Source organism: Camelus bactrianus, chromosome 29 (assembly GCF_048773025.1).
Source record: "Camelus bactrianus isolate YW-2024 breed Bactrian camel chromosome 29, ASM4877302v1, whole genome shotgun sequence".
Classification (NCBI taxonomy): Eukaryota; Metazoa; Chordata; class Mammalia; order Artiodactyla; family Camelidae; genus Camelus; species Camelus bactrianus.
In genome coordinates, this window is record NC_133567.1 from 12,860,933 (window position 1) to 12,887,518 (window position 26,586).

The 26,586-nt window shown below is 40.8% G+C and overlaps 1 protein-coding gene across 11 annotated transcripts in view; it reads right to left on the reverse strand.

Annotated features, from left to right (window-relative positions):
• Positions 1-26,586, reverse strand: part of NCOA2 (nuclear receptor coactivator 2) — a 227,431-nt gene that overhangs the window by 26,154 nt on the left and 174,691 nt on the right. For 9 of the 11 annotated variants that reach the window (XM_074354938.1, XM_074354941.1, XM_074354940.1 and 6 more), the window contains 9 exons: positions 25,346-25,523; positions 22,727-22,915; positions 20,414-20,515; positions 19,971-20,114; positions 16,758-16,905; positions 13,628-14,897; positions 6,624-6,834; positions 4,299-4,505; positions 1,508-1,723 (listed from right to left, as the gene is read on the reverse strand). In XM_074354938.1, coding sequence (XP_074211039.1) covers positions 1,508-1,723; positions 4,299-4,505; positions 6,624-6,834; positions 13,628-14,897; positions 16,758-16,905; positions 19,971-20,114; positions 20,414-20,515; positions 22,727-22,915; positions 25,346-25,523 — 2,665 coding nt within the window. The remainder of the gene's footprint in view (positions 1-1,507; positions 1,724-4,298; positions 4,506-6,623; positions 6,835-13,627; positions 14,898-16,757; positions 16,906-19,970; positions 20,115-20,413; positions 20,516-22,726; positions 22,916-25,345; positions 25,524-26,586) is intronic. The other 2 variants (XM_074354942.1, XM_074354943.1) reach the window with 1 other exon arrangement.

Here is a 26,586-nt window from a genome sequence, read left to right on the forward strand (position 1 = left end):
ACATGAGCTCTTTAACGATTTGATTGTCATTATCTGTAGACCTGCTTACATTTCAACAGTAATTTTCTATTGACTTCACGGCTTTGTTGTTGTTGTTAACGGCATTTTTGAGTTTATTTAAAAGATCAGAGAAACTCAGCTACACAATGAAGCTCATAAAGCCTTATTTCGAGCTCAAAAGCCAGGTGCCCTTCAATGAAGAATGAGGATAAATGAAGTTTCTGGATAGAAGGGATTTATTATTCTGATTTTTAAATGAATGAATCATTAGTTTTAAAACTTCCCAGGTTATTTTTGCATGGAAATCTGGCCATCTTTAGCATTTTTCATGCAAGCTTCAAATTATGTGAATTTATGTTTACGGAACACATATTAGTTCCAAGTAAATTCTCTGTAGAAAGGCAAGATGAATGTCATCTTTCAGAAACAATAAACCAAAATGTGCTGAGCAATTAAACTGGAAAAGAAAACCGATGCTGGGGGGTAGAATTCTGCATGATCTTGTCAAAACAATCCTGGCATCTTCCTGTTAATGATTTAGCTCTGACTCATTATTATTATTTAAGAATATGAAAAAGTACATAAACATGAACTTATCTGAATTAAGCTAATGTACACGATAAGAGGAAGGTTAATATGTCAATGATTAAGAAAATGATCAAGTCTGAGTTGCACATACCATTAATTTTTTGTTAATAATGGTTTTACTGAGATACAATTCACATACCATATAATTAGCCCATTTAGAGTGTATGATTCAGTGGGTGTTAGTATATCTGCAAAGTTGTACAATCATCACAATGATCAATTTTAGGACATTTTCATTCCTCCAAAAAAGAAACCCCATGACCATGAGGAGTCACTCCCCAGAACCCCCTCCAGAAACCCAACCCAGGGAAACCACTAATCTACTTTCTTTCCCTCCAGATCTGCCTATTCTGGGTATTATGTACAGATGGTATCACACAATGTATCAGACCATTAATTTTAATAACACGTGAACTGTATCCAAATAGAATTCCAGTGATCCTTACATTTTGTGAGATGTTCTGTAAGACCCTGCACCTTCAGTGAGGACCTGGGAGAGCTGGTTTCATAGTCTAGGGCCGTGGCCCAGGAATCTGTATCTTAATGTCCTGAGATGATTCTGAAGACCATGAAGACTTAGAAATCACTGCTGTATCACTGTAATACTTCTTTAAAATATCATCTATACTACATTCACAGTGTTACACTCTAATTCACTCCCCATAAAAGTTGAAATTAGAGAATTTAATGAGAATAAAACATCACAAAGGTAGTGGGTTCCTCATGTAACTGGAAAACCTGCGACTTTATGATTCTATGATCCTACGCAGAGTTCCAGCAAAAGCCTACTTATGGCAGCTTGACACGGGCGATTACCTAAACTGCCAATAGGAGCATGTCTGGACAGAACTTAGGGAGCTGCTCCTCTCCTCTAAGAAAGCATAAAGATGAAGAGCACAGAGCACAGGAACTACCTTACCTATATTCATGACCTGAGGCTGCAGCATCTGTCTTTGGCCAGGCTGGCTGTTGGGTCTCATGGGGATGCTGGCTGTTGGGTTCCGAATCATACCTCCTTGGGTTGGCCGGTTCATGGCACTGGTGGTAGCAGCACAGGTGGCTCGCACAGCAGAACTCTGCGGTGCCCATTCCCCAGCTGGCATAGTGGGCCGGGCAGCATTACTACCAATCATGCCTGCAGGCAAGCCAGAGAATTGAGAGGTGCAGAGACTGGAAACATAGTCAGCACGTATGAACGCCAGATGCTCTTACTCTGTACACAACAACTGTTCTTAACACACGGCCCGACAGCAGACGCCCTCCCCGGGACAGACGTGGGCCCTTGGCTAAGAAATATGAACTGGCAATTACTACGAAGTTTTTCACAGCATGGACTTGCCACTCTTTACAGTTCGGAAAAGCTGTTAAAATTGTTCCCATATGTACTTAGAAACAGGTGCTGTGGCGTGTGGATAACCCCAACTTCCTTCCTCAGGAAGTGAATCACATTAGCTGACATACACGTCAACACTTTACTTTCCAAAAGGGAGGTGAGGCTAAGAGGAACAAGGTAAAAACTGATAATCAATACTCTAATTATAAACCCAAATCACAGAGAGTATCCCACGAAGCCTAGGCCAGCCTTTAAATCTGCAAATCCCTTTCAGAGCATGACTATTGGTTAAGTTTCAAAGCTGACCAAGGCAGCCTCAGAAGCAGGGGAAATGACAGGGTCTCTCCATTCCAGTTCTTTATGGCCAAGGCCAGGGAGCTCCCACCACCTCAGTGAACCTGGACCACCGCATTCCTGATGGCAGGGATCTAGGGCGGGGTGTGGCAGACTTGTGAAAATCCTTCTACACTTGAGATAGTAACAGCTGTTCGACCACATGGACCAGTGAGAAAAGCACAGCACTGCCGAGCAGATCACGTGTTTGCTCTCTCTCGTCGGGCCCCTCCCCGGGAGGCTGGCACTGGCCAAACATTGCTAAACCCTGATATACTAAAGGGGAACAACCCCAGGGGAGTCGAAGTGTTCAATGATGGATGTGTGAAAGTTCCACTTTCAAATGCGTGGCTTGCTTTCATTTATTTTAATTATGATAAATAACTGAAAACAGGGTTTATTTAAGAAATGGAGAGAACATGTATTGTGGGTGGGTTTTCATTGGTAAAATGAGAATGCACTACATTAGGATGATTGAGAGTGAAGGGTAATTAATTAGACTGAACAAGTTAGAACAGTATTATATTAATACATATTTAAAAAATCATTTAAGGCTAGATTTGAACTATACTAAGATACGGGAGAAAAGGCATTTTATTTTTCAAAAACATCTATTACCTAATTAATATGACAAAATTATAGGAAGTCTAGGAACAAGGGAAAATCATCCATAATTCAAAAACATTAATGTAATTATAACCAGGGTAGTCTCTTTCGGGTTTTTTCTTTTTGCAACAAAGCACAGGCACTGTACGACCCTCACAGCCTGGATGCCAGTCATCTCCAGGCTGCCCAGATTTGAATACAGGTCCATCCCCAAATTCCTAGATTCCGACCTGACCCAGATCTTCTTGCATTCCGCCAACAGGGGGCCACCTTTAATAAATCACTGGCTCCTTTTCTCTTATAAAATTTTACAATTAATATTTTAATCATATAAAAACAGTACTTTTTTCTTTTAAAAAATGATATAAAAATATTTGTTGAGTGAATCAACTATTTTAATACAATATAGTTCATACTTCCCATGAATTGCTTACCAACAATATAAAGTTAAAAAAACCCCATCTTTTCCCCTTAAATTGAACTCTCAGTTTCAGTTAACTATCCAAATGGCAATGTGCATACAGGGATTAGAGACTAAGCTAAAAAAAATACCAAGAATTAAAACCCATGAATGTAAGTTCTTTTTATAACACCTATTTCTTTCAACATCTTTGTCTCCATTACCTCATTTTGACAAAGGAAGAAAGCTGTAAACCGTGAGAAGTTCATTAAAAAACTTAGCATCCTGCTGTGTCTGTGATAAACAGATATTACAGGGTACAGGATGCAGTGGTAATAGCAACTAATGCTGCTGCAATGATTTCTAACCTGCAGTGGATGGAGGACTGGGAACACGGCAGCTGCCAGGGCAGAGGCTACCACTTAGGAATATGCAACTTTTGGCAGACACCTTAAGTCACTACAGGTCAAGGTCCAAACCAGATCACAGGCAAATTCATACATCTTCAAAAATGGAGCCCCTGGATTAGTAACTATTATGCCAGGCGTACTACCATTTAAAGTTCTTTATTTTTGATTAGTATTTTTCAGAATGAGAATCATTACCACTGATGAGCATAACAGGTTGGCTGCATTTTAAACTTTCATTCTGAAATTCGCTAAATACAAACTATGGATTAATAAGAAGTTTGGGGGTTATCAGTAGATTACCACGAGAAGCTAGCGACCACCAAATTATCTTACACGTACTGCTACCGTGTCTAGAATAGTAACTGAAATAGACATGAAATAAATCTACGCTACAGGATTAATGATTAGAAACCTTGTAAAAATAAGAAGCACAGAACAAAATGGTCAGTTTACTGGAATGTTTTCCACTGCCTCTCACGGTGAAAATCTGCAGAATTTTCTTACATTCAAATGTTAGTTCCTAACGTTAAAAAATTCACTTGAAGAATCCTACTAGTTTGATGTGGATGAAATACATCATCAGTTAAATAACCCACCAATAAAGTTAACAGTGCATTTGAGCCCTTACCTGTGCTACTGTTCCCTAAGTTTCCTTGGTTTCCTATCATCCCTTGATTACCCATCATTCCTGGCTGAGGTATCATTGAGTAGGGACTATTGTTTCTGATTGGTGGGAAAGGTCCAGCACCAGTTGGGCTTTGCAATGTGATGTCAAGTGGTAAATTCTGGTTTGGCAATAACCTGCCCAGTTGCCCTGGTCGTGGGTTATTAAAAGCTAAGGAGAAAACAAATGAAAATTGAAGGTTAATATAGGATAATGGAAAAGAATAGTAACAGAAGTAGTGTTCAGGGAAAATGTCATTTGTAATCTAATAAAGCTATGCAGTCAGGGACCAATTGCCTACATAAAAGACAAATTCACAGACGAAAAACACGTGTGGCACCAAAATACAGACTCACAATCTAATCGACAGTCTCTTATTCTTGACAGCCTTGCAAAACAAGAAAGGAAAAAAAAAGAGAACATGTCTATCACTTACCATATATTTTTCTCCAATACTTACTTCTAATATTCAATTCTACTTGCTAAGTAAACGACTAATATGTTTTTTCCCATATGTTATATTATTTGAACTTTGGAATATTGCTTTGTCAGAGCTGTGAAGCCATAAACATTTCCCACATATAGCACCAACTGCAGACATACATGTGGTTTGGACATGAGAATATCATTTTCTTAACTGGACTTTCCTAAGGCTAGAGTTAGGTTAAACATGTCTACTCTCATTGGAATTTAAAATCCTTAAGTGTGAACTCTGGTACCTGAAGTCAGTATTAAAAGCTTTAGGGCCCTGTTTCATCTTCTCAACAGAACTTCTTTAAGTTTCAGACACATTTACATTTGAAATAATTCCTAGGGTTGGTTCACAAGAATGTCTAGTGTGTAAGTACTACACCAGGGCACAATACTATCACACAGACAACCAGTAATTTGACAACAATTGTTTTAAAAGTACAAAGATACTGTTAATTACAATTCATAGAGCTAATGTATCAAATAATATCAAGTACTTTATTTTCTCTAAATTATAGGAGCACAGTACGAAACAGAACATTTACTCCTAACGATCAATCAAAGAAATGAAATATTTAGAAGAATTAGGGTTTGGAATACAAAATTATGTACATGCTTAATCATGACTTCCTCAGTTTAGTTACCTGGTTACTGCTCACTTGTCTGAATACAATCGGGAGGTACAGACAGAGGAAAAACCATGCGTTCCCATGCAGCTTTCCATTAACTCCTCTGCGTAATGAGCATAAACTGGCTAGTGTGTTTCTTACTCACTTCTGAGCTTTCTGACTTTGTGATCTCTCATGGGCCATAAGTAACCCTCCAATCCCTAAGAAATAGGCAGGTTTTGACAGATAGCAAATAAAAACTGTTTTGTTTTACTTTTTTTCTGAATGATCAGGAATCATGAGAAAGGATCTATTAACTGAAGATATTTTGTGACTTGGCTGATGGTTGCCATTTCTGATTTGAGAACAGATGCTAAGCTTTGGGTCAAACTGTATTTTAAGAGGGGAAAATCATTCTGTTCACCAATTTAACACTAAAGAGGTTCTCTGTCTTTCTACAAATTATGTCCCTGGCACAGGAAACATTATTTTCTTCCACTCAAAAGTAGTGGACAACTTTAACTATCCAGTTTTGTAAACTAAGTGTCCACAGTGAAGAAACACTTCATCTTCAACTCACAAATATATAAAATAAAAGGAATAAAAGAAGCGATTAAAAATGTATTTTATAAAAGTCTACGGTCTTCCAGCTTTATATCACACTAATGAAACTTAAAATGCACTTAGGAAACATTTTATGATAAAGTTCCATGTGAAACTGACACCTGTATGAGAATTCCTAAGGGGCAGGACAAGTTATTTTTGATGTGTGTGTAGCCCTTTCATGTGTAATGATTAAATATTTTGGTAAGAATATTTTTAGTTCCTAAAAAGTCAGCATAACTTTCTAAGTTTCTGTATTGTAAGTATTCAGTCACATATTTAGCCACACAAAAATCTATTTTAAACTCCATTTGTGCAGGCAGTAACTGAAATGAAGGGAAACATGACAATCATCTGAAGAACCTTATCTATGCAGGTCTGTCTGACTCGTGTTGATGAAATTAACAACCAGACTGTGTGCAGGAGGGCCACATTCCCTAGAATCCATTCTCCATACTGCCTAGAAGGGCCAGGACAGTAGATGGTGCTATTTGACCATAAAAACCTTGAAGTGACTAAGCTGTTTGCGTCAGATTTTAGTAATCCCTGTTTCTGATGGTGATTACATGGGAATTTCTTGCCATAACCACCGATATCTCATACTCACTGCTCTGTGAAATTCGCAGTGCTGTTTTCTGGGCTCCGACAGGTGTAACCGGGCTGTTCTCGGCTGTGAGTTGCATGAGGTCATTGATGATGGCTTGCTTGTCAACTGATCTGGTGGGGGCGCCTGGCCTCGTGTCTGGGAAAAGCTGTGGTAATTGACTCTTCTGCAAATCATCCAAAATCTCCTCCAAGTTGTCCAGCTCACTGCCAGGCTGCGGTTAACAAACAGAGGAGTTTATCCAGTCCTATGCAAAGAGTGGGCGCAGCAGGCCCATTTGCAATTACAGACCTACCCCGTATGATGTAAGGCACCAGAGCCAAATAAGACGCAGACCCACGGGGATGCAGGCCTAACTGATCATTTTTTAAAAAGACTAAATAGACAAAGGACAAATAACTAGCTCTTGGTCCTCAATTTCCTCATCTGTAAAAACAGAGAAGACTGATTTAGAGAGGAAGCCCTCCCCCAGCACTGTGACTCACTGGCAATTTATAAATACCCCTTTATTTTCTGCTAATAATTCAATTATTCACGAGTATGTGTATTTCTAATTAGCCGTAAGGGTACTATGACTTACAGCCCAGGTCCAGGTTTTGTAGCTAACTTTCCCGAATAAATAACAACAAAAAACCAGCAGAAAATATGACCCAAATTTATACTAAATCAGTATTTAGTAAATGGTCATTTCCTTTTAGAAAGAACTTTGTTTTTTGTTTTTGTTTTTTAAGAGCAAGGGGTAAAAACGCATGGTGAGCCTGAAGTAACCCTGAATAGCTCGGAACTGCCTTTTCCATTTGAGTGTTTTTTCCTGCTTACACTTTCAGTTTCGAATGACACTGGCTTTCTCAGTCACTCCCCAGTTTAGGTGACAAGCGAAGAGAAGCAGCATAACAAGTTGTCCCCAAACACAGCATCTACTACTAATATGACTTTACAGAAGCCATAAAAATGTTTCTTACAGCTTTTCCCGGTATTAAAATAATTTTTATTTCAATTACCAACATTAAAACAAGGTACGTTATCACCATTTCATACGCAGCGCTTTTCTTCCAAAGAGCTCAACTGAATTTATGTTCTTTTAAGTAGAACCTACCTATGTGCCAAGTACTTAAAAATCAGACAGCGCAACCACACAAGAAAATGGCTAAGTTAAATGCCAGGAATACTTTCCGGTGAAGAGAAAGGTAAGAACGATTCTCTTGATGTGTAGGTGGAAAAACACAAGTTAGGCAATTTCCCCAAAGTCACTGGATGGACTTTGAATCCTTGACCATGACTGACACTTTTGTCTACACTGGCAATTCACATGAAATCATTTACGTCTGGTGGGAGGTATACTTAAAGCAGAATGGCTCACAGTTTTATCCTACACCCAAGGAGCTGGATTTACTAAGGTTTTTGCAGTTTATCGCAAATGTAATATCTACACAGGAAGTCTTTTGACTGGACATATTTCTCAAGTTAGAAAGGATAAAATGAAGTGATATTTTATCTGATTCTACTCATAGTCAACTAACTTAGCAAGAACTTGGAGAGCCATTTTCCAGGGAATTCCTATCACATTGTTAGGAGCAACTACAAGACCATTTTCTAGTTAATTTAGCTACCCGTTTCTGACAAAAGAGGGAGGGATCAAATTTGGGAGAGAGACATCTTAGACAAGGGTTAGGTTCCAGTTAGCACCCTAAAACATAGACAGAGACAGACAAAATGATCCTGAGAACAGCTCAGGAGGGAGCCTTCCTAAATGTCCCCTCCAAGGGCAACACAGCCAGCTTTCCCTCCAGGATGGAAGCACATCCCTGCTTCTTTGGCTGAGTCCAAAATGATGAAGTTTACATGGGGGTCACGCTGCACTTAAAAACCTGAGCTGCAGCCTTGCACTGCTGGAGCTTCATGGGAACCAAAACCCAGTCCCATCTCGTCCTCACTGCATGATCACTCCGCTAGGGCCCGAGCGCGCTGGGGTCAACAGTGGGCAAGACTGCTCACACTACTGAGCCATTTAGTATCCACCTCTTCACTTTCTGAAAGTGTATGGACGATTCTGTGCAAGTTAAATGTATGCGTAAAGTCACACTGCAAATCTGCTGTTACCATGTTTTGCTGAATACGTATGGTGCAAACAGCAGTGCCAACATTTACTGCCCTCCAAGGACAGGGCCTGGGACACAGAAATGGACACTCAGTCAACCCAATGAGTTCCTTTAACCATGTTAACCTGTAATTTAAAAAAACTTCCCAGAATCAACTCAGTTTGTCATAGAAATTCCAATAGTTTCTCAGAAAAAAAGTTTCATACACATTTGATAAATATCCTTATAGTTGTGTCATGAAAACAGCTACAGAGGTAAGAAAGAGGTTCTAATAAACTGTGAAGTTTATCGCTGTCCTAGGAAACCAGCTTCCCTAGAACTAACACTGTCTCAGGTAGAGTATTTTGAAACATGGACCTTGAAATTCATCGTGAGTGGAGGGGTGAGAAGGGTGCGCTGTAATAAGCTGTTTCTTAAGAAGGCTTTGCAGAATGCCTTGAATCCAAAATAAATGGTTCACATAAGCAATAATAAAGCATATTATTTCCTTCAGTGGAGGCTCTTATATTTACTCCCAATCCCAGACGTGTGTAAAGAAAGCTTTTACAATACAGATTAACAGTCTGGTCTAGACTCCCATCTCTCCTTCTTTCACTCTTTTCACACGAATTAAATTATACTTTAAACCATCTCAAATGGTTTGAAAAACATTGAAAAACTTGAAAAACAACTATGATAGTTTCAAAGAGATCTATTGATAGGATTCACGAGTCTCACTTTGTGATCTACTCTCGCATCTAATAATAAGAAATTTAAAATAAATCTAAAGTTACTCTGTATATACAAATATACATTAAACTATATTTAGATGGTTTAAATCAATTTATTGCTTCTTTATTTCAAATAATTAGATCATAAAAAATCCATGATTTTCCTTGGTTGATTTTTATTTTTCAAAAGCATGTATTAAAACTGACTTTCAAATTTTAACCTTTATCATTTTAAGAGTTGACCGAATTCAACTGTGGATCAGTCTAGCTTTGACAGATAACTAAACACTTACTTATCTGAAGAAAGCCATACAGGAACTTCTTGGTATACTATATTCAGACGGAATTGGTTTTTTGGAGACCCATTAACTATGAACGCTATTTGAATTCATTCAGTTTTTCAGAAAAAGGCATTGTGAGATAATGCACTTCCCCACTAGAGATAATATGGCTTTGTTTGTGTTCATTTCTCGTCCATTTTTGCAGTACACATGTAAACTTATCCAGTGGTCTTAAATTTTACCTTAAATGTTCTTCAAGGAGAGTATCTATATGCCTTTGGTTGTCTAGCAATAAAATTTGATGACTATGGTATTTTCTTCTGCAGTTCATGTAAGTTCTGAAAGAGCTGGATTTGATCACACTAAGTTTCTGACCAAACATTCTACCCCTAAATTTTTGTAAGCTTTAATTCTCATCACAAGTTCTTCGAGTTCCTATCCACTTTGTTAGGCATGACTTCTTCACAAGACAAAAAGATTAATGCCTTCCTTTCAAATGCTTTGCCAAGATACTTCAAAGTTTTGCTTAGGCATCTATTCGAATGCTCAAATTAGCCACATCAATTTGAATAGTTGGTTTAAACTATTTCAGGCAGAAAATGAGTCAGAAAGATTTTTGTAAAAGTTCTACAAAATGCAAATTGAACTTGATTTCTGTAATTTTTCATTTTTCTGGTTTTATGAATTTTTCATGTGTCAAATCAGTTTGTTCTCTGAAGGAAACATAAAGAACATATGCACGTATTCTAATAAATTACAAAACAGCGTTTCAAAATTTTAAAAGAAAGTATGATTTTACCACATCTGCCTAACATAAAATTGTTTTAAAAAATGGTAACAATTCTACCTCATTCGGAGGGAAAAATCTCAGGACACTACCAGTTTAAAATATGGCTTGCTTTTCTAATGGAGCCAAATAACAAGGAATTCTTTTTAGACTACTTCTAAACACTCACCATAAGTGGCTCAGTAGTATTAAGAAAAGAACATAAGAGTATCATTTTAGTTAGCATCATTTACACATACTCCATTGTATAAATACATAACTTACAGGTTGGTAAACACACGACATTTTTCTGCCCTTCTTTCCTGCTGGTTGTGAAACACTGCAGAAACAAATGCTGTTCAAATACTCTACCCAGTGAAGAATGCTATTTTAAGTATAACAGCGCCATTGAATTACTTCCTGCCCTTAATAAGTCAGTGATAGGTCAAACACACACTCGTTAATGGCTCTTCTCTGAATCAAAGTAACAAGACTCTGCAATTCAGGGTCGTTAAAAGTTTATCTGACTAAACATGTGTTCCCTTGAAAAGAAACAAAAGGAAAGTCTTCAGTAAACAAGTACGGGGGTTGGTAGGAGATCCAATCAATCTGTACTTGGAGGTCAAAGAATCCCTGCTTTTTTCTTTAAGTAACATTCTTTGATCTAAATTTAGGTAACATGCTTCCTGTGGTAACCCTTCAAGTTGCAATGTTTTCGATGTTAAAATTGCTCTGCAGCAGTTATTTTTTTGGTGGAGTTTTAAATGGGAATGGATGGAGGGTAAAACCAGGGACTGGGTTTCATTAAGAAAAAACTGTGTTTGTGTGTGTGTGTGTGTGTGTGTGTGTGAGAGAGAGAGAGAGAGAGGGAGAGGGGGGGGGAGAGAGAGGGAGAGGGAGGGAGGGAGAGAGAGAGAGAGAGAGAGAGAGAGAGAGAGAGAGAGAGAGAGAGAGAGATGGTTCCCCCCCCTTAAGTAACAGATCTGTGCTGATCACACTCTAGGCTTTGTGTTCCCAAGGTGAGGCAATTTAGGCTAGAAAAATGTTTCTTTTAAACACCAATTAGAAACTGCAAGTGGCTCAAGGACTTTAAAAAGAAAAAGAAAAACCCCCAAACTTCTTTTTTGTCAGTTTCTTGTATGAAATTAGTATAATCATACATTTAAATATGGAAATGCCAAACAGCATCCCCTTTCCCTGACCCTGTAAGTCCCGAGGGCCTCAGGCCTGGGATAGCACATTCTGTTTATGGAGGGAGGGGCCAGCCACGCAGCTGCCAAGCTAAGGTAGACCTCATGAGTCACCATCTCGCCCTCCAGCATGTGTCAGGAGACCTGAGTGACAGTGTCACTTGGAACTGCCACTAGCTCTGGGTATTCCAATCTACTAAACCTCAAAAGGTGACACCATCCACAGCTGTCAATATGGTTTTACACTACATCCTACCCAAGATACTGTTATTAACTGTCTGCTGAGCTCCCAGCTTCCTCCATCCAGTGATCTTACAGCATTACAGGATAGCAGTCACACGGAATTCCACACTCACATCTAAGTTTAAGGATTAAGCATCAAAGATGTTTACATAACTACACTGTGTTCGGGCACAAAGGCCTGAAGCCTCCTATCTGCCTCACAGGAGTGGAAGCAAGCTGTCCAGATCGCAAAGTGAAAGAAAGACAGGAAGCTGCGTGCCCAGGACCTGGAAGGAGCCCGGCCGCAGAGCACACCCGGCCTTGCCCCCATCAGTGCTCTCCATCCTGGGGCCGCCCCAGCGGCCTCTGCCTAGGAGGTCCAAGGTTACCCTAAGTGGTGCTGCTCTCCCCTCTCCCATCCATACTATGTCCCTGAAGACAGCCACAGCTAAAATGCTCACTTGCAACAGAAGAGCCGAGGACAAGTCAGCGAACCATTTTAAGCAGAAAGGGCCATGCTGTGCCTTCACATCATAAGGCAGCACTCGGGGGCTGTGGAGTTGATGGAGCCCTGGATCGTTAACCTGGCTGGCTGTCAATTTACCAGGAACTGCCTTGTGCCAAGCCATTACTGTCAGCAATAACTCAATCTTTTTTTTTTTTTAAAGAGGAGGTACTGGGAATTGAACCCAGGACCTTGGGCATGCTAACCATGTACTCTACCACTGAGCTATACCCTCCCCCAATAACATTTTTTTTTAAAGAAAGAAAAATATTAAACGGTTTGCATTTCTCTGTGATGTCACTAATTCCTTATAGAGTATCATCTAGAATGATTCTGAGTATTATTTTAATAACCTTGGATTTTTTCAAGAAATTAATTTTTCAGATGAGAACATAATGTGACCTGTTATTTCAGTTCTGTGTTTATATGTGATGGCTCAGATATACCAACTTGACCTCACCTTTCCTACTATCCATTTCTCCTTAGATGCTTTTTATACTGATGGTCTACAAAATTCTTTAGCATTAATCAGAAGTTTTGGTTGCGAATAAAGACAGAGTGATCTTCATTCGGTTTGAAAACCAGTCAGACAGACTGATCTTAAAAAGAAAGGAAGGTGAATAAGAAATAATTTAATTAAGTCTCTCCCGACAAAGCCCAGTTTCAAGGAAGTGATTATCTCCAATTTAGGTAACTTCTAATAATGGGTCAGTAAGCCACAGCTGGCCTGCCGGCTAAGTCCTGCCCCACCTGTTTCTGCATGGCCCACGAGCTAAGAATGGATTTACATTTTTTAATAGTTGAAAATAAAAATCAAAAGAAGGGTATTTTGTGACACATGAAAATTGTTATCAAATTCAAATATCAGTGCCTGTGGATAAATCTGATAGGGACAGAGCACACTCGTTTGCTTCTGCAATGTCTAGGGCTGTTTTCACGCTGCAGTGACAGAACTGACCATCTGTGGCAGAGGCCATGTGGCCTGTAAGGCCTAAAATATTACCCTTTGGCCCTTTACAGAATAAAAGTCAGCGTCCCCAGCTCTAGAACCGTGTCCCTCTTCACTGGACATTTGGAACATGCAGCTCCAATGGGAATCAACTCTCTTTCAAACCAAGAACAAGAGAGAAGGCTTGTTTTTATCAAGTCACCTGAGGCCTCAGAATGCCCCTGTGGAGAAAATCCCTGATGGACACGGATTAGTACACTGGGCAGGACCCATGACCAAACTTACCTGCTCACTCGGCTCAAAGCTCATCTCCTCCTTCTCAGTTTTCATAGCTATTAATTTTGTGTTACTGGCAGGGTCTGTCTTACTGTCCAGTCGCTCAAGTTTGGGGGTTATTTCTGGTAAACCAATATCTTTAGTATCATCTTTATCGAGCAAATAGCGAAGTAGTGCATTCTCTTTCTTCTTGGGGCTCACTGGCTCCTGTTTAGTAGTCACCTCGGAACCAGGAGCCGTGCTGGTGGCCTCCTGGTTCAGCTCTTTGCCCGTGGCCTCTGCTGTTAACTTGGCCAGGTCCACGGGGGAACTGCTGTCCTGCAAGAGTCTGTGCAAAATCTTATGCTTCTCCTTGAGCGAGGTTCCGTGCGTCGACCCAGAACCAGGCAAGCTGCGTGCGGAGTCCTTGTTTGCATCTGACAAGGAGCTGGACAAGGGCGAGGGCTCCATCTGGTCCGATTTGGTGGTCAACAGCTGCAGGAGCTTGGTCTGTCCCTTGCCGTCGTGCAGCCTGCTCTGGCTGTCAGGCCTCTCGCTGCTCACGGCCGGGGCCAGGCTGGGCTCGCTTGCTTCCTTCTGCTCCCCGGGGTGGCAGCTGCTCTCGGCCTGTCCGGCTGCACCTTCCGATGGCTCTCCGTAAAGTCCAAAACAGTCTTTGGAGTCTAAACTTCCCATCTTGCTGAGTGGGGGAGGATTCATATGAACCGGGGAGTTTTGCAAATTGCCCATTTTTAGGTCCGGCGAAGCCAACGACGACCCCAGGGAGACCCCGTGCCCCTCGCTGAGGGCCTGGAGCGCGTTGAGGGAGCTGTTGGTGTAGCTATGGCTGTTTCCTGTGCTGCTGCAAACTCCTACGGGGGAATGCAAGCTTCCCGCGGGGGAAAACTGACTGGGGGGGACTCGAGGGCTCCCAGCCACTCCAGGGCTCATGCGATGCCTTGGTGAGAGCATGGAGTTGGGCTGCCCTGGATTCATGCCAGGGCTGCTCTGTGAGGGGCTGTTCATTTTTAGTGCATAGTTACTACCCTGAGGAGTGGTTGCCTGCATGCTCGACACGTGGTTCATTCCCCCAGAACCACCAAACCTGCCCATGGGCATGCCCATCTGTTCCTTTGGGCCGTTTATGGGGAAATTCATATTGCTACCTAGGCTCATGTCCTGACCTGGGTTCCCACTGCACAGGGCCTGATGGGCAGGGCTGCTAGAGCTAATTGGATTCAATGGCTTCCCCATCGCTTGTCCAGTCAGATCCGGATTCATCACACACACGTTCTGCTCTCTGTAGGATGAGGAAAGAAACACAAGACAAAAGGAAGAATGCTTAGCAAGTTGTTATTAACTTTAACAAATGAGATCGCCTCATTAAAAGAAGAGACTACATGTAAAGGAAAGATAACACTCTGATGAAGCAATCTGCAGTGACGGACAAGACTGAACATGCATCGTTTTGGACCAAGAGGGGTGTTTTTCAGTCAACTCATTAAGATGTTTGTAGTTTTACAGACGGGGCTGTGTTTAAATTTGACTACTACCATATTGAGATCGTAGCTGCTAGACAAGACGTTAGAAAGGTTCCAATTACATAATACATCTTTCTCATTAAACGGTTATCATGAGAACTTGTACCATCTTAAAGAAAACAACCCAAACAAGTATAGCTGTCTTCAGTTATTTGCCGGAGATGACAGTTCCTGACAAAAGACACACCTGTGAGCCTGGAGCGCTGATGTGTCCGCTTGGCTCAAGACAAATAGGAAAATTAGACAGAAAAAACTTGCCCCTAACTATTTGAAACTCTGCAAGATTTACAGCCAATAAAGTTACCAAAACTGTTTAGAGTTAGATAACCTGTCTAACAGATCGCCCCACCCGGGTCCCCCTGAAAGGTGATGCAAGGGCCTCTAATCTAAGTCAGACAACATGGGAGGGATGCTCGGGCTGCCCTCGGTCTGTCATCCTGCTCTCCACTCCCGCACACATGACTAAAAGCAGCTTTTCTGATCTGGATGATTTTCCAGGCCCTGTGAGCTTTAATTTACAGCCTGGCAGTCACTTGTGAGTTACCAAATGTGTTCACAAATCCAAACAAAACAGGCTTCACAAATTGTCAGACGTCAGCTTTCAGTTAGAGGGGGTGAAATCTGGCACATCTGTCTGTAATCACTTTCAAATTGTTTCAGTTTGAGGTCAGATTTATTAATAGTTGGCATATAGGGATGCTTGACTTTTTAATTCCTAAATAAGAAAGTCAATAATTGAGAAATGTAATAAAAGGTGACTCTTTAACCAGAGCAACTTCATATATCTTTGGATAGTACCTCATAAAGTTTCATGTAGACACACATAAATATTTATATAAATTGAAACATAATCATTTCCCTAAGTTTGTGCTCTAAAACAATATGGTTTATGACATTTACTTTTTTAATTTTCAAAAATTTTTATTATTTTTTCTTTTTTTATTGAAGAATATAGTCAGTTTACAATGTGTCAATTTCTGCTGTACAGCATAATGTTTCAGTCATACATATGCATACATATATTCGTTTTCATATTCTTTTTCATTATAGATTAGACATTTACTTTAAAGTCAAACATTCAATTTTCCTTACTTTTATTTTTTTATGGAAATGTTAATTAACCTTCAATTTAAAGTCTAATGTCAAAAAGTTGATTTAAACCTGAGAATAACAACCTCAAATACTCCTTCTAAGTATATATATATTTGAAAGTTTTAGATTTAAACACGAAGTAGCAGAAATCATTCTAGTGGCTAATATCCCTGCCCTGCATGTGCCACATCTGAGAAGTGATCCATTTTCCTTCTCTGATATAACAGGCAGTCATGTCAGAGCAAAGTGCTAGCCTGTGTTCTTCTAGCTGGGTTTTAAAATTCATTAGTATTAAGGCTAAAATTCAAAGTGTAGCCCCAACTTTGAATGTCAGTATCATGAGCCGTCTTTTAGCCAACAGTTAATGACAATTACATTTTAATTTAATTTTACATTTTTACATGCCTGGGGTTGGTCAACAGAAATGTCTAGCCAAACTGAAAAGCTGTAGGATGACTTGTTGCTTTCATAACCTTCCCTCCTAACCTGGGCAGGGGAGATGGCTTCCCAGAAGGAGGACCGCCTACCTGTGCAGCATGTGTAATGATATCACGAGCTGAGGCTCATTAGTCGTCTGGCAGCGGATGAGCTTGCTCTTCGTCTGCGCGGCCACAAGAGTGCCGTCGGACAAGGAGAAACGGTAGATCTGACTGAATGCCAGCCCTTGTCTCAGCACTGCAGGCAAGGAGACAACGCATGTTTAGAAACAAAATCGGGGCAGGGGAGGACAAGACATAATAACAGTAAAAAACATCATTAAGTTTAGTATTTCCCTACCAGCAAGTTAAACCGAGTTGTAAGTAGTATTTCACGATATTAGAACACTATAAATTTTTAAAAGCACATTTATCTTTGACTCAAAATACCAATAAATTCAATATATTGAGTTTCTTCCCCAACTGAAGCTTGGACCCTCAAATTATGATCTTTTAAAAATCTTCAGTATCATGGCAAAACAGTGTAACCAATTTATTAGCTCAAAATGAGCTTTACAATGCTTTGTTTAAAATGTGAGAAAACAATACAATGATACCTCTAAAGTGTACAAGGTGCCTTTAATTTCTCTTTAAACTAATATAAGTATTACAGGAAAACTTAGCTGACATTGAATATATCCTTCAAATATTCATCTTGAAGTTACATACTGTTCAATCCATCATTCCACACTACTATTCCCCACTCCTGTTTCTCAGTGTATAAGAAATTTCTGTGGTTAGAACAACAGGAAGTAAAAGATAAAAACAATCAGAAGAATCTTTTCAGAGAAAAAAAGCTACATAGAAAACTGAAATAATGAAAGTACAGATCTTGGTGATATGAAATTGGTTTAACATCTGGATAAAGAATCCGGTGTTTCCATTTTCAAGACTACAGCATAAAGTATAAGAAATCAACTAGGTTAAAACAATTTCTCTTAAAATTTCAGGCCTCTCTTTAAAAAAAAAAACTTTTAAAATTGTCAAATATTGCATTTTAAAAAAGAACATTTTGGTTCAGAAAAAAAGTAGCCATATGGTTTAGTTACCTCCTAAACCATTTTAAGAAGACTACCACGTTTTACCACAAAATCCCCAGAATAAATTTTGTGGGTTGAATAGTTGGTCGCAAAGTGACCACGCACATTCATCATTCTACAAAATTGCCACAAGTAAGAAAGAGAGAGAGAAAAAAGTGAGAGAGAGAGAAAGACAGAGTTGCTGACCTACAACGTGGATTCTGATTTCTTGGCAATATTTCACTCTGAGCAATTTCCCCGATGGAAGCCCCTCTGCAGTTTCAGGTACTCAGGTACACGCGGTATTTAGGCATTACCTTCTGCACCAACTGTTGCATGAAGTGACTCGGAAGAGGCAGAGCTAGAAATGAATTACTGTACATATGTGCATCTTGCTTTGCACACTATGCTCCTAAAAGGTAGCATAAACACAAATTTTCTATTTCTGATGGCTTATAATTTCAGAATTTTATCTGACCTTGGCTGTGATCACTTAAGATTTTCCATTCCATCTGGTCTACATCAAACATCTCTCCTAAGCAGGTATGTGTAAGCATGCACCTGACACATTAGGAAGCTCCTCTGTATAAACAAAGCCTTCTGTTAGATTTTTATTCAAGGTAAACGATTACCCGTTTATGTTGAATACATTTGGAAGAAATGTATTTCATACATTATGGGGTTTCCTTTCTGTGGGCCCCATCTGTTTAAACCTAGCACAGTGCCTGGTACAACTGTGTAAACCCTTTTGTAAGGAATCAGGAAGCCATGGAATTATATCTGAGGCATTGCTACTCAGGGCCCAAGGAGTAGACGTTTCCTCATGGGGATTTCTCATTCTTCATTAATCTTCTTTTTATTTTAAACTAGATCTAGTGAAATGGCAGGCTGATTATTGATTTCTGTCAAACATAGCATCTTTATTTCCTTTTATTCCTTCCCACTTAAAGAAGACACAAATTGTTGGATTATGTGCTTACTTCTAAGAAATAATGAAGAAAATGAAAAGGATGAAGAAGAGGAAGAAAAAAAAATAAGGGAATGGGGAGAGAGGTCATTTACTATCATCCATACTTCTCAATAAGCAATCCTAAAAGCATTAAGTTTAAACATACAAACATTATCAGTAAAGTCTAAAATCATTGGTGCACATTAAGGAAGATGACCAATGACAACTCTATTTTCAATGAGTTACAATTTTTTTCTGCAAAAATGCAGACAATTTGCCATACTGAGCTACGAGGCACACAGTCCCTGTCCCTCTGGCCACGCCTGTGGAATCCACGCCCCATAACCATGTGCCCCCTGCCGGGCCCGGGAGAAGAGTCAGAAGACAGAGGAAAAAGTGACTCTCTTCCCCACGCAGTACTTAGTAAGCACCAAGGAATTTTTTTGTGGTTCTTGCCAATTTAACAAAAAATCAGAATGCACTGGAGAAGAAGTGATGCCGTAGACAGGACCGTGGGGACAGCACAGCGGCGTGGCTGCCAGGACAGGCCTCTCATCCCCACGTGGTGTGGACACTTTCTAATCGAAGGCTCCTGAGGCCGTCATCTCACTGGCTGCAGTGCCCACGAGAGTCAGACGCCTACTTCATCGGTGGGCAGTGGGGACCACCGGGCTCACGTAAAGAGGAACAATTCCAGGCAAAGATCAGGTGCAGTGAGGGCTGCTATTAGTACTGAAATACGACTCTGAAGTCTTGGGTTGAGTTCCAGGTGTCCTATTCATTTACTGTGTGACCTCAGACAAGTCACTTCATCTAGAAACATCTGGGAAGTCTTCTGTGGTCATCCCCTGGAAGGAGGGTGTGGGATCCCACCACCAGCTCCATCAGGAATTCACTTGCTCTTGCAAATTTCATTTCATTCTTACTTTCTTTATGATTCAGATGGTACTTCTTTTGCTATTAGAGGGTACCTGAGTCTGCCGTCTCACACATCCAGAGAGCTTGGGTCAAATAAATCATCTCTTTCCCTTTCCTTTCGTCTGTCTTTGTGAAATTATAACCTCCAATTCGATTTCCTTCACCACATGCTTAGCCCTACAGGTTCTCCTACTAAATTTTCCTTCAGATGGCAACAGTCCTGGGCAAGACGATGCAAGTACACATGAACGCGAAGGGTCACCAGATCCGAGTCCCCGGAGGGGGACGTCAGGAATCACGGTTTTGGGGAAAGCACTCCCAAAAAGCCGCAATTTAGCAAAATCAACTTCAAGAAAAATATCATTTAGAGTTTGTTACCTTCATGATGATGCCTCTTAGCGTAAGACACAGACTCCCCTTCGTGCTGTGCATGGAACTTCTGAATGCACCTCCTCACCAGGTCCTCCCAGCCTGGCTTCATGGCTGCCCGCATGGTGCTTGTATCCAGTGATGTGATCTTGCCTATCAAATAACAGTAAGCATTAGACCTACACACGGATCTCGTATTCACAGAAATAATTAAATCTTAAAAAGATAAAAATTTATTTATTTAGACCTGGTAGCACAGCGCGCTGACCACGAGGGTAGACTGTGAAAACAATCACGAGGAAGCCCCGACCCCTCCCTGTCCCCCAGCTCCTCCTCCACGCTTTCGCCACTACCACCAGCTCCCTGACAGTCCCCTAAACCCAGTCCTTGCATTTACAAACATCTGAGTATTCAAGAATGATTTTGTGGCCTTCTCTGGCAAGAAAATTTACCTTGGAGATCTTGGCGAGTGGTAAAACTTTCTGATGAGGGAAGGACTGGTCTCTCCTTCATGGGAACTCTTCTAGCCACACAAATCAGGCAGGACTGCAAATCTTCAATCACATACATTATCATTTTAGGCTTTGGTAGTGATGCAAAGAAACTCAAATATATTTATGACAGCACAGACTTGCAGATCTAAGGGGAGGGTGTCCAGCTAAGGATAAACTGCGGGAGCCACATGACACGTGTGCTAAAAGCATACCCACCACATGAGAGGCAGACATCCAAAGCCATCTCCCCAGCAGTGGGGAAGAATGGAGTCCTTCCTTATTAACTGGCTGATGGTAACAACCAGACAAATTCATAATAAAGCTCACAAATGATGAAAACGACAAACCGGTGCTCTGTCAGGGGCTGGATTCTTGAGTCTGAGGCTCACCAGGATACAGGGAAACTAGACGTACCTTTGACCAAACTATGTGAACACCCCTACAATGGCGACATGCAATGTAAGACAAAGAAGATAAGTGGAGTCTAGACTCAGATTTGGAGACCAAACCTAGAAAATGCAGCATGTGCCAAGTTCAGAGTCTTGACCCCGGCTGGCTCCTCGCACAGCCGATGCTTCCCCCACCTCAATAGTTTAATGTTCTGGGTTCACTTCTGGAGAACAGGGAAGTGTTTTATTTATCTTGTAACATGCAGAGCATACTGCCAAGCCTTTTCAATTTCAGAAATGCTGGATAAAAAGGTTGATAACAAATGTCTCTTCGGGGGCTGTGGGTACAGTTCAGTGGTAGAGTGCGTGCTTATTCAAATGCACGAGATCCTGAGTGCAATCCCCAGCACCTCCATTAAAAACAAAAAGTCACTTCATATCTATGTCACTGATTTATGACCATTCACCTTTAAATTTGGGGGAAATTTTCTTTAAATATATCCAGTAATAGTATCACACACAAAAAAATATAATCATCCACATGATAAAAGCTAAGGTTTGGAGCATTTACTATGAGACAGGTATCTTTCTAGCTACTTTACAGGCTCCTAATTCACTGAATCCTTTTAATAACTCTGTGAGGCAGGCACTAGCATCATCTCCATTTAACAGAGGAGAAAACCAAAGCACAAAGTTTCAGCAACTTGCCCAACATCACGCAAAACTTTGGCAAAGCTGGGACTTGAACCCAAGCGCACCATGGCTCAGAAACTCCACCCTTATGCTATGCTGCGTAAATATCCAGAATCAGATTTTAAATGTACAAAAATGGTTAAATATACAACACAGAATCATCAGCGAGCTCGGCTGCAGAATATTTTTGGTGAATCAGCAGCACTTACTCTGCTGTGTACAGGAGAATAAAATCACCTGACAGTTCATATCTGCGGAAAAATTTAATTGTGAAAACTATGTATCATCTGTGACAGCTCTATTTCTTTCCAATAAAATTTAAATTACTTACATATTTTTAAAAAGAGGATTAAATACCTAGTATTGAATGCCAATCACAGCTCAGGCATATTCATTTAGCCTTATTACTCTGTGATACTGGCAGTGTTGACTTCACTGGTTAAGAGAGCAAACGGATGTTCAGAGAGGTCAGAGCTGCTAAGTGGCTGAATTAGGAGCCGGCCTGTCTGATTATTAAGCCCATGATGTTTCCTTTCACCAATGGCCCTCGCTCTTCCCCTCGTGCTCTGCATGCAGAACGTGCTCGGCAGTCCTGTCCCATGTCACAGGCGGTGACACTCAGAGGTGTGGAATGGACTGCTCGGAGGGCGTAGAAGGTGGACACTACATCAGCATGTCTTTAAGGGGAAGAGCCTGAGAGCTCATAGCCTGGAGCCCTTTCCCTACTCCCCACACATCTCTATCCTCTCAAGTGTCATTCTCTTACACTGTACTCTGGGCCCAGCACCCAAGGATAAACCACATGAAGTTCATGACTCCCTTGAAGGTATATGAAAAATGTTTGGGCTGGGTGCATTTTCCAAGCTCGCAGTAGGTTCAGAGGAGCCTAGGATCCCCAAGAGTTTCACCCACTAGCAGAGCTGCTCTAGCATGTGGCTACTAAGCCACGTGTGGCTATTTAATGTCAACTTCACAGAAGAGAAAATGTGCTCCACCAGTTGCATTTCGGACATTTCAAATGCTCAAAAGCCACATGCAGCCAGTGGCTGAAGCATCAGACACTGAACATGTAGAAAAGAGAAACTGCCTCTAAATTCTTCTTTGTGTGGCCTCCAATTTTAGATGACTGAGCATGAAAGCAGCAGCACAGGAATATGTGACATAAAACATCCCAGAGATGCTGCCCTACCTTCTCCTTCTTCTTTGATGGACTTTGGTTGAGAGACAGCAAAGCACTGCATAGTTTCGTATTTCTGATGTGCTTCCTGGTTATCGTGACCTTCCTCTTCGGACTCAGGTGAAGGTTTTACCAGCATCCGACAATTGAAAGTATGGCTGTTCCGCCTGGGAGGTTCGCCAGACCAAGATCCCCCGTTCACTGAGCAAGGAAAAAAAAATGAACCCAACGGTGTAAAGAAACTTAGCATCAGACTCGCTTCTGCCGAATTCTCCAAATGATGTGGGAAACCTACGGTTATTTTACTTTTATATGGTGTTCGTACTTTTCTAAGTAATTTCATAATCTAAAGGGAAAAACTTCTTGGGTCAGTGCTTTAACAACTTGAGAAAATTCTTGGGAATTTCAAATGTCTTTTACATTTCTTACCCTTCACTCCGACCCCTTCCCTTTGGGCTCAGGCCTTGATTACTAACCAGCCACATCTTACCCATCCGACCAGATCTTTCACGTTGCCCAGCACAAGCCTCCCCCATCACTTTCTGTACCCAGTCCTACACGGATCTCTCTGCTCCTGCCACCTGATCTAAAATGTCAGGCTGCCGCCCCTCCTCCCATCCAAACGTACTCTTGCCTCCTCTTACAGATCCGAAATTTTACAGAAACTTCAGTGTCTATTCTGTAAATTGGCTGCTGCTGAATTACCCTGTTGCAGTCTCTTTGCTCCATGTATATTTTTTCAGTAAGACTGGAATGTCCTTGAGGATACATTGTTAATGTCATTTATTTCTTTTCAACTGAAACCTACTTCTGTTTTATTATCAATCCTTAGAAACGTATATACTAGTTCAATAAAAAGATAACAAAAGAAAAAGACATCTTTTTGGGGGGGGGGTGATGCATCAGACAAATCAAAGAGAGGAATCGAAGAATGTCTGATTTTGAGAGTTAAAGGGTGTAAAGGTCACCAGATCACCTTCCTCATCTACAGATGAGAAAACTGATGTCTAAAGAAATGTCCAACTACTGGAAGAGCTGGAGTCAGAACAAATCCTAATTCTCATTTTGGTATTATTTTCTTTACTGTTCCTTGTGTTTCATCTAAAAAATACTTGGACCAATAGGACAGGGAAAGAGGGAGTCAAAAAAAGGGCCAACCATTAGACAGATAAACATATCCCAAAATCACTAGTTAGAAAATGCTTAAGAGGCCATCTAGGTGGATACAATGTTAAGCCACAGGCACTGGGCTGCAGAGGAATAAAGAAGGAAACAAACCCTAGAGAGAAAAAGGAAATATATCAAGTTAATTGCCAGAAATTGTTTGACAGAAGGAAACATTGCTAGCTTTAGCCAGACACCTGAGATGTTTATTTCACCACCAGTATTCTTAAAAGCATATGCATATAATGGAGACTACGTAATCAAAGAAAAAAGTTTTATTAATTCAGGTTAATAAGTAAGTTGAAAGCTTTTATGCTCAAAGTACAATATAAAGTAAGGCCAAGAGCTCTTTAGACAAGGAATTAATAGGCACAAGTCCTCTGAGGAAGTCATAAAATTACTGAAGAGATTTGAAAAATACTAGTTACTTTAAATAAGAAATCCCATTTTCTTGTTCATTTACTGGAGAATATAATAAAAGAATCTCACGAGTATTCGCGTACTTTCTATTACTGTGGGTCATCGCACCAGAAACGTTAGCCATAAGGAACCCGAAAGGGCCTTTTCCTACTTGCTGTGGTAACAATACGACCAGCTAGTAGAGACAAGTTTTCAGAAAAGGAACAAAAATACTTGCTAACCCAGGACTTGACCTTATTGTGTACTGAAATATGCACTTCTTTTTACCCATGAAGATGTTCTTAGCATCATCAGTTTAAGTGAGAATATAAAAAAAGAGCCACTGAGTAAGTGGGAGCAGCACTGTTCCGGAGCAGCCACTGAGGTGAGCCCACGCTGTGAATCACCCACTTTCCAATACAGCCCATCATGATCATGTCTACTTGGACGGCATCTCCGAATCAAGATGGGGAAGCAGGGAGGGTGGGGTGGAGGCAGCACCCGGTGATGCCACTTGCAGGGGCCACCCAAGAGTCTGCAAAGCCCATTTAGGGCTCCCAGGCTGAGAGCATTCGGACCTCTATACACCACCTGTTCCTCAGCGTTTTATTTTTAGAACGTCTTATACACCCACATGGTACTCTTTTCACAAGTTGGACTTAAAATAAGTTGAATCTCAAGCTTCTCGTGACCTTCTTCTTACATGGCCGTGGAAAAAAAGGACAAAACAGAGTCGGCTGGCTGGACAGGGTCTGCAGGGGGGCACTGGACAATCAGACAAGCCCCATGGAACAGTTGTTGTATGAGAACTTTCCATCTGAATTATTTTCACGTACTTTAAATACAAGGTCAAATAGATCATCCATTCACAGTCAATGTCAACAGATGTCCTTCTCTCCATGACTTATAAGGTAAACACTTAACACAAGCATCTCTAAAAAACAACCCCGTTACTCTCATCCCCACTGACATGATACAGTTCTGTTTTACCCCCTCTAGTCAAGACTGTGTGCATGGGGGTGGGCTGGGGTGGGGTGGTGAAGAGGGACCCAGAAGGCAGTCATTTACCTATAGACTTTGGCAGCAGGTTTTTGACGAATTCAGTGTGGTCCCCAACGTGCAGGATGCTGTATACACTTTTGTTCATCAGCTCTTCCTGGTTATACCTTAGGTACTGTGTCACATTCTCTGAAACAAACACAACGTTGCCTTCCAGGTTCACTACAAAGAAGAACCCATCAAGGGCCTAAGGGAAGAGGCACAAATTGGGTTAGAAAGGATGCAGCATAAAATCACACATGACTGTTAAGAAGGGAATGGTCCCTTTAAAGGAAACATGTAATTCACATGTGGAGAGAAAAGCCATATCTCTCCCGCCTCTCCCAGCATCCAGATACAATTAACACATTTCCTCTTGGTGAAATTATTCCATCTTAGTAAGTGGGGGAGAGCCTACATCAGGGCTTTTTGTCACAACTAATGACAAACATTCACTCTGTTAATTTATCAGGGGATAATTATTGCCAAGTAAATTATGTAGGCCTCTCTCTGCAGTCACCAAATGAGATTAATGTACTCCATAGGACCAAGAACAACTTTTATGCACCTGATCCAATACAGAGTAATTTTTTTGTATAGTTCCTCATGTAATACAATGGGAGCAAGGTCACTGATAATTTTCCCTCAGTTTAAGGATAAATGCCAAGAAAAAAAAAATCAGAAAATTTTACTGCCTTTAAAGCTACCAAGGTTTAAATGAAAAGAATCCAAGGTGGTCTCAGACCTTGTAAGAAACAACAATCCTCTACTGTTTGGTGTAAATGGGGAAGGGGTCTGGGAAGTGCATCTCTCACGTGACCAACTAGTCTTCCTGGGGACCTCATGTTGAGATATGGCCAGCAATGTCTAGAGACTAGAGTGGGACCTGAGGTTTAGGTTTTCAACAGTGAGAACTAGAAACTTAACTAACTGTGCCCATCTGTATTCCTTGTTCTGTGGGTTGTTAAGATGCAGGTTCCTAAATCACCTAGACAGCAGTAGCATTTTTCCTGTGATAGGTGCATCGCCTCACTTTGCTGTCATTCCAAAGTATATTAGGAAACATGAAAGATCTAGGATCATTTCAGGAAATAAAGAGAAGAATAATGGATATTGACACGTTTACTGAGTTTCAAACACACAGTGTCTTTTTAATATTTACAACTCTGAAAGAAATGGTTTACATTTTATTCCCTCCTTTTCTTTCTTTCCTTTTCTTTTTCCTTCCTTCCTTCCTTCCTCCCTCCCTCCCTCCCTGTCTCTCCCCCTCC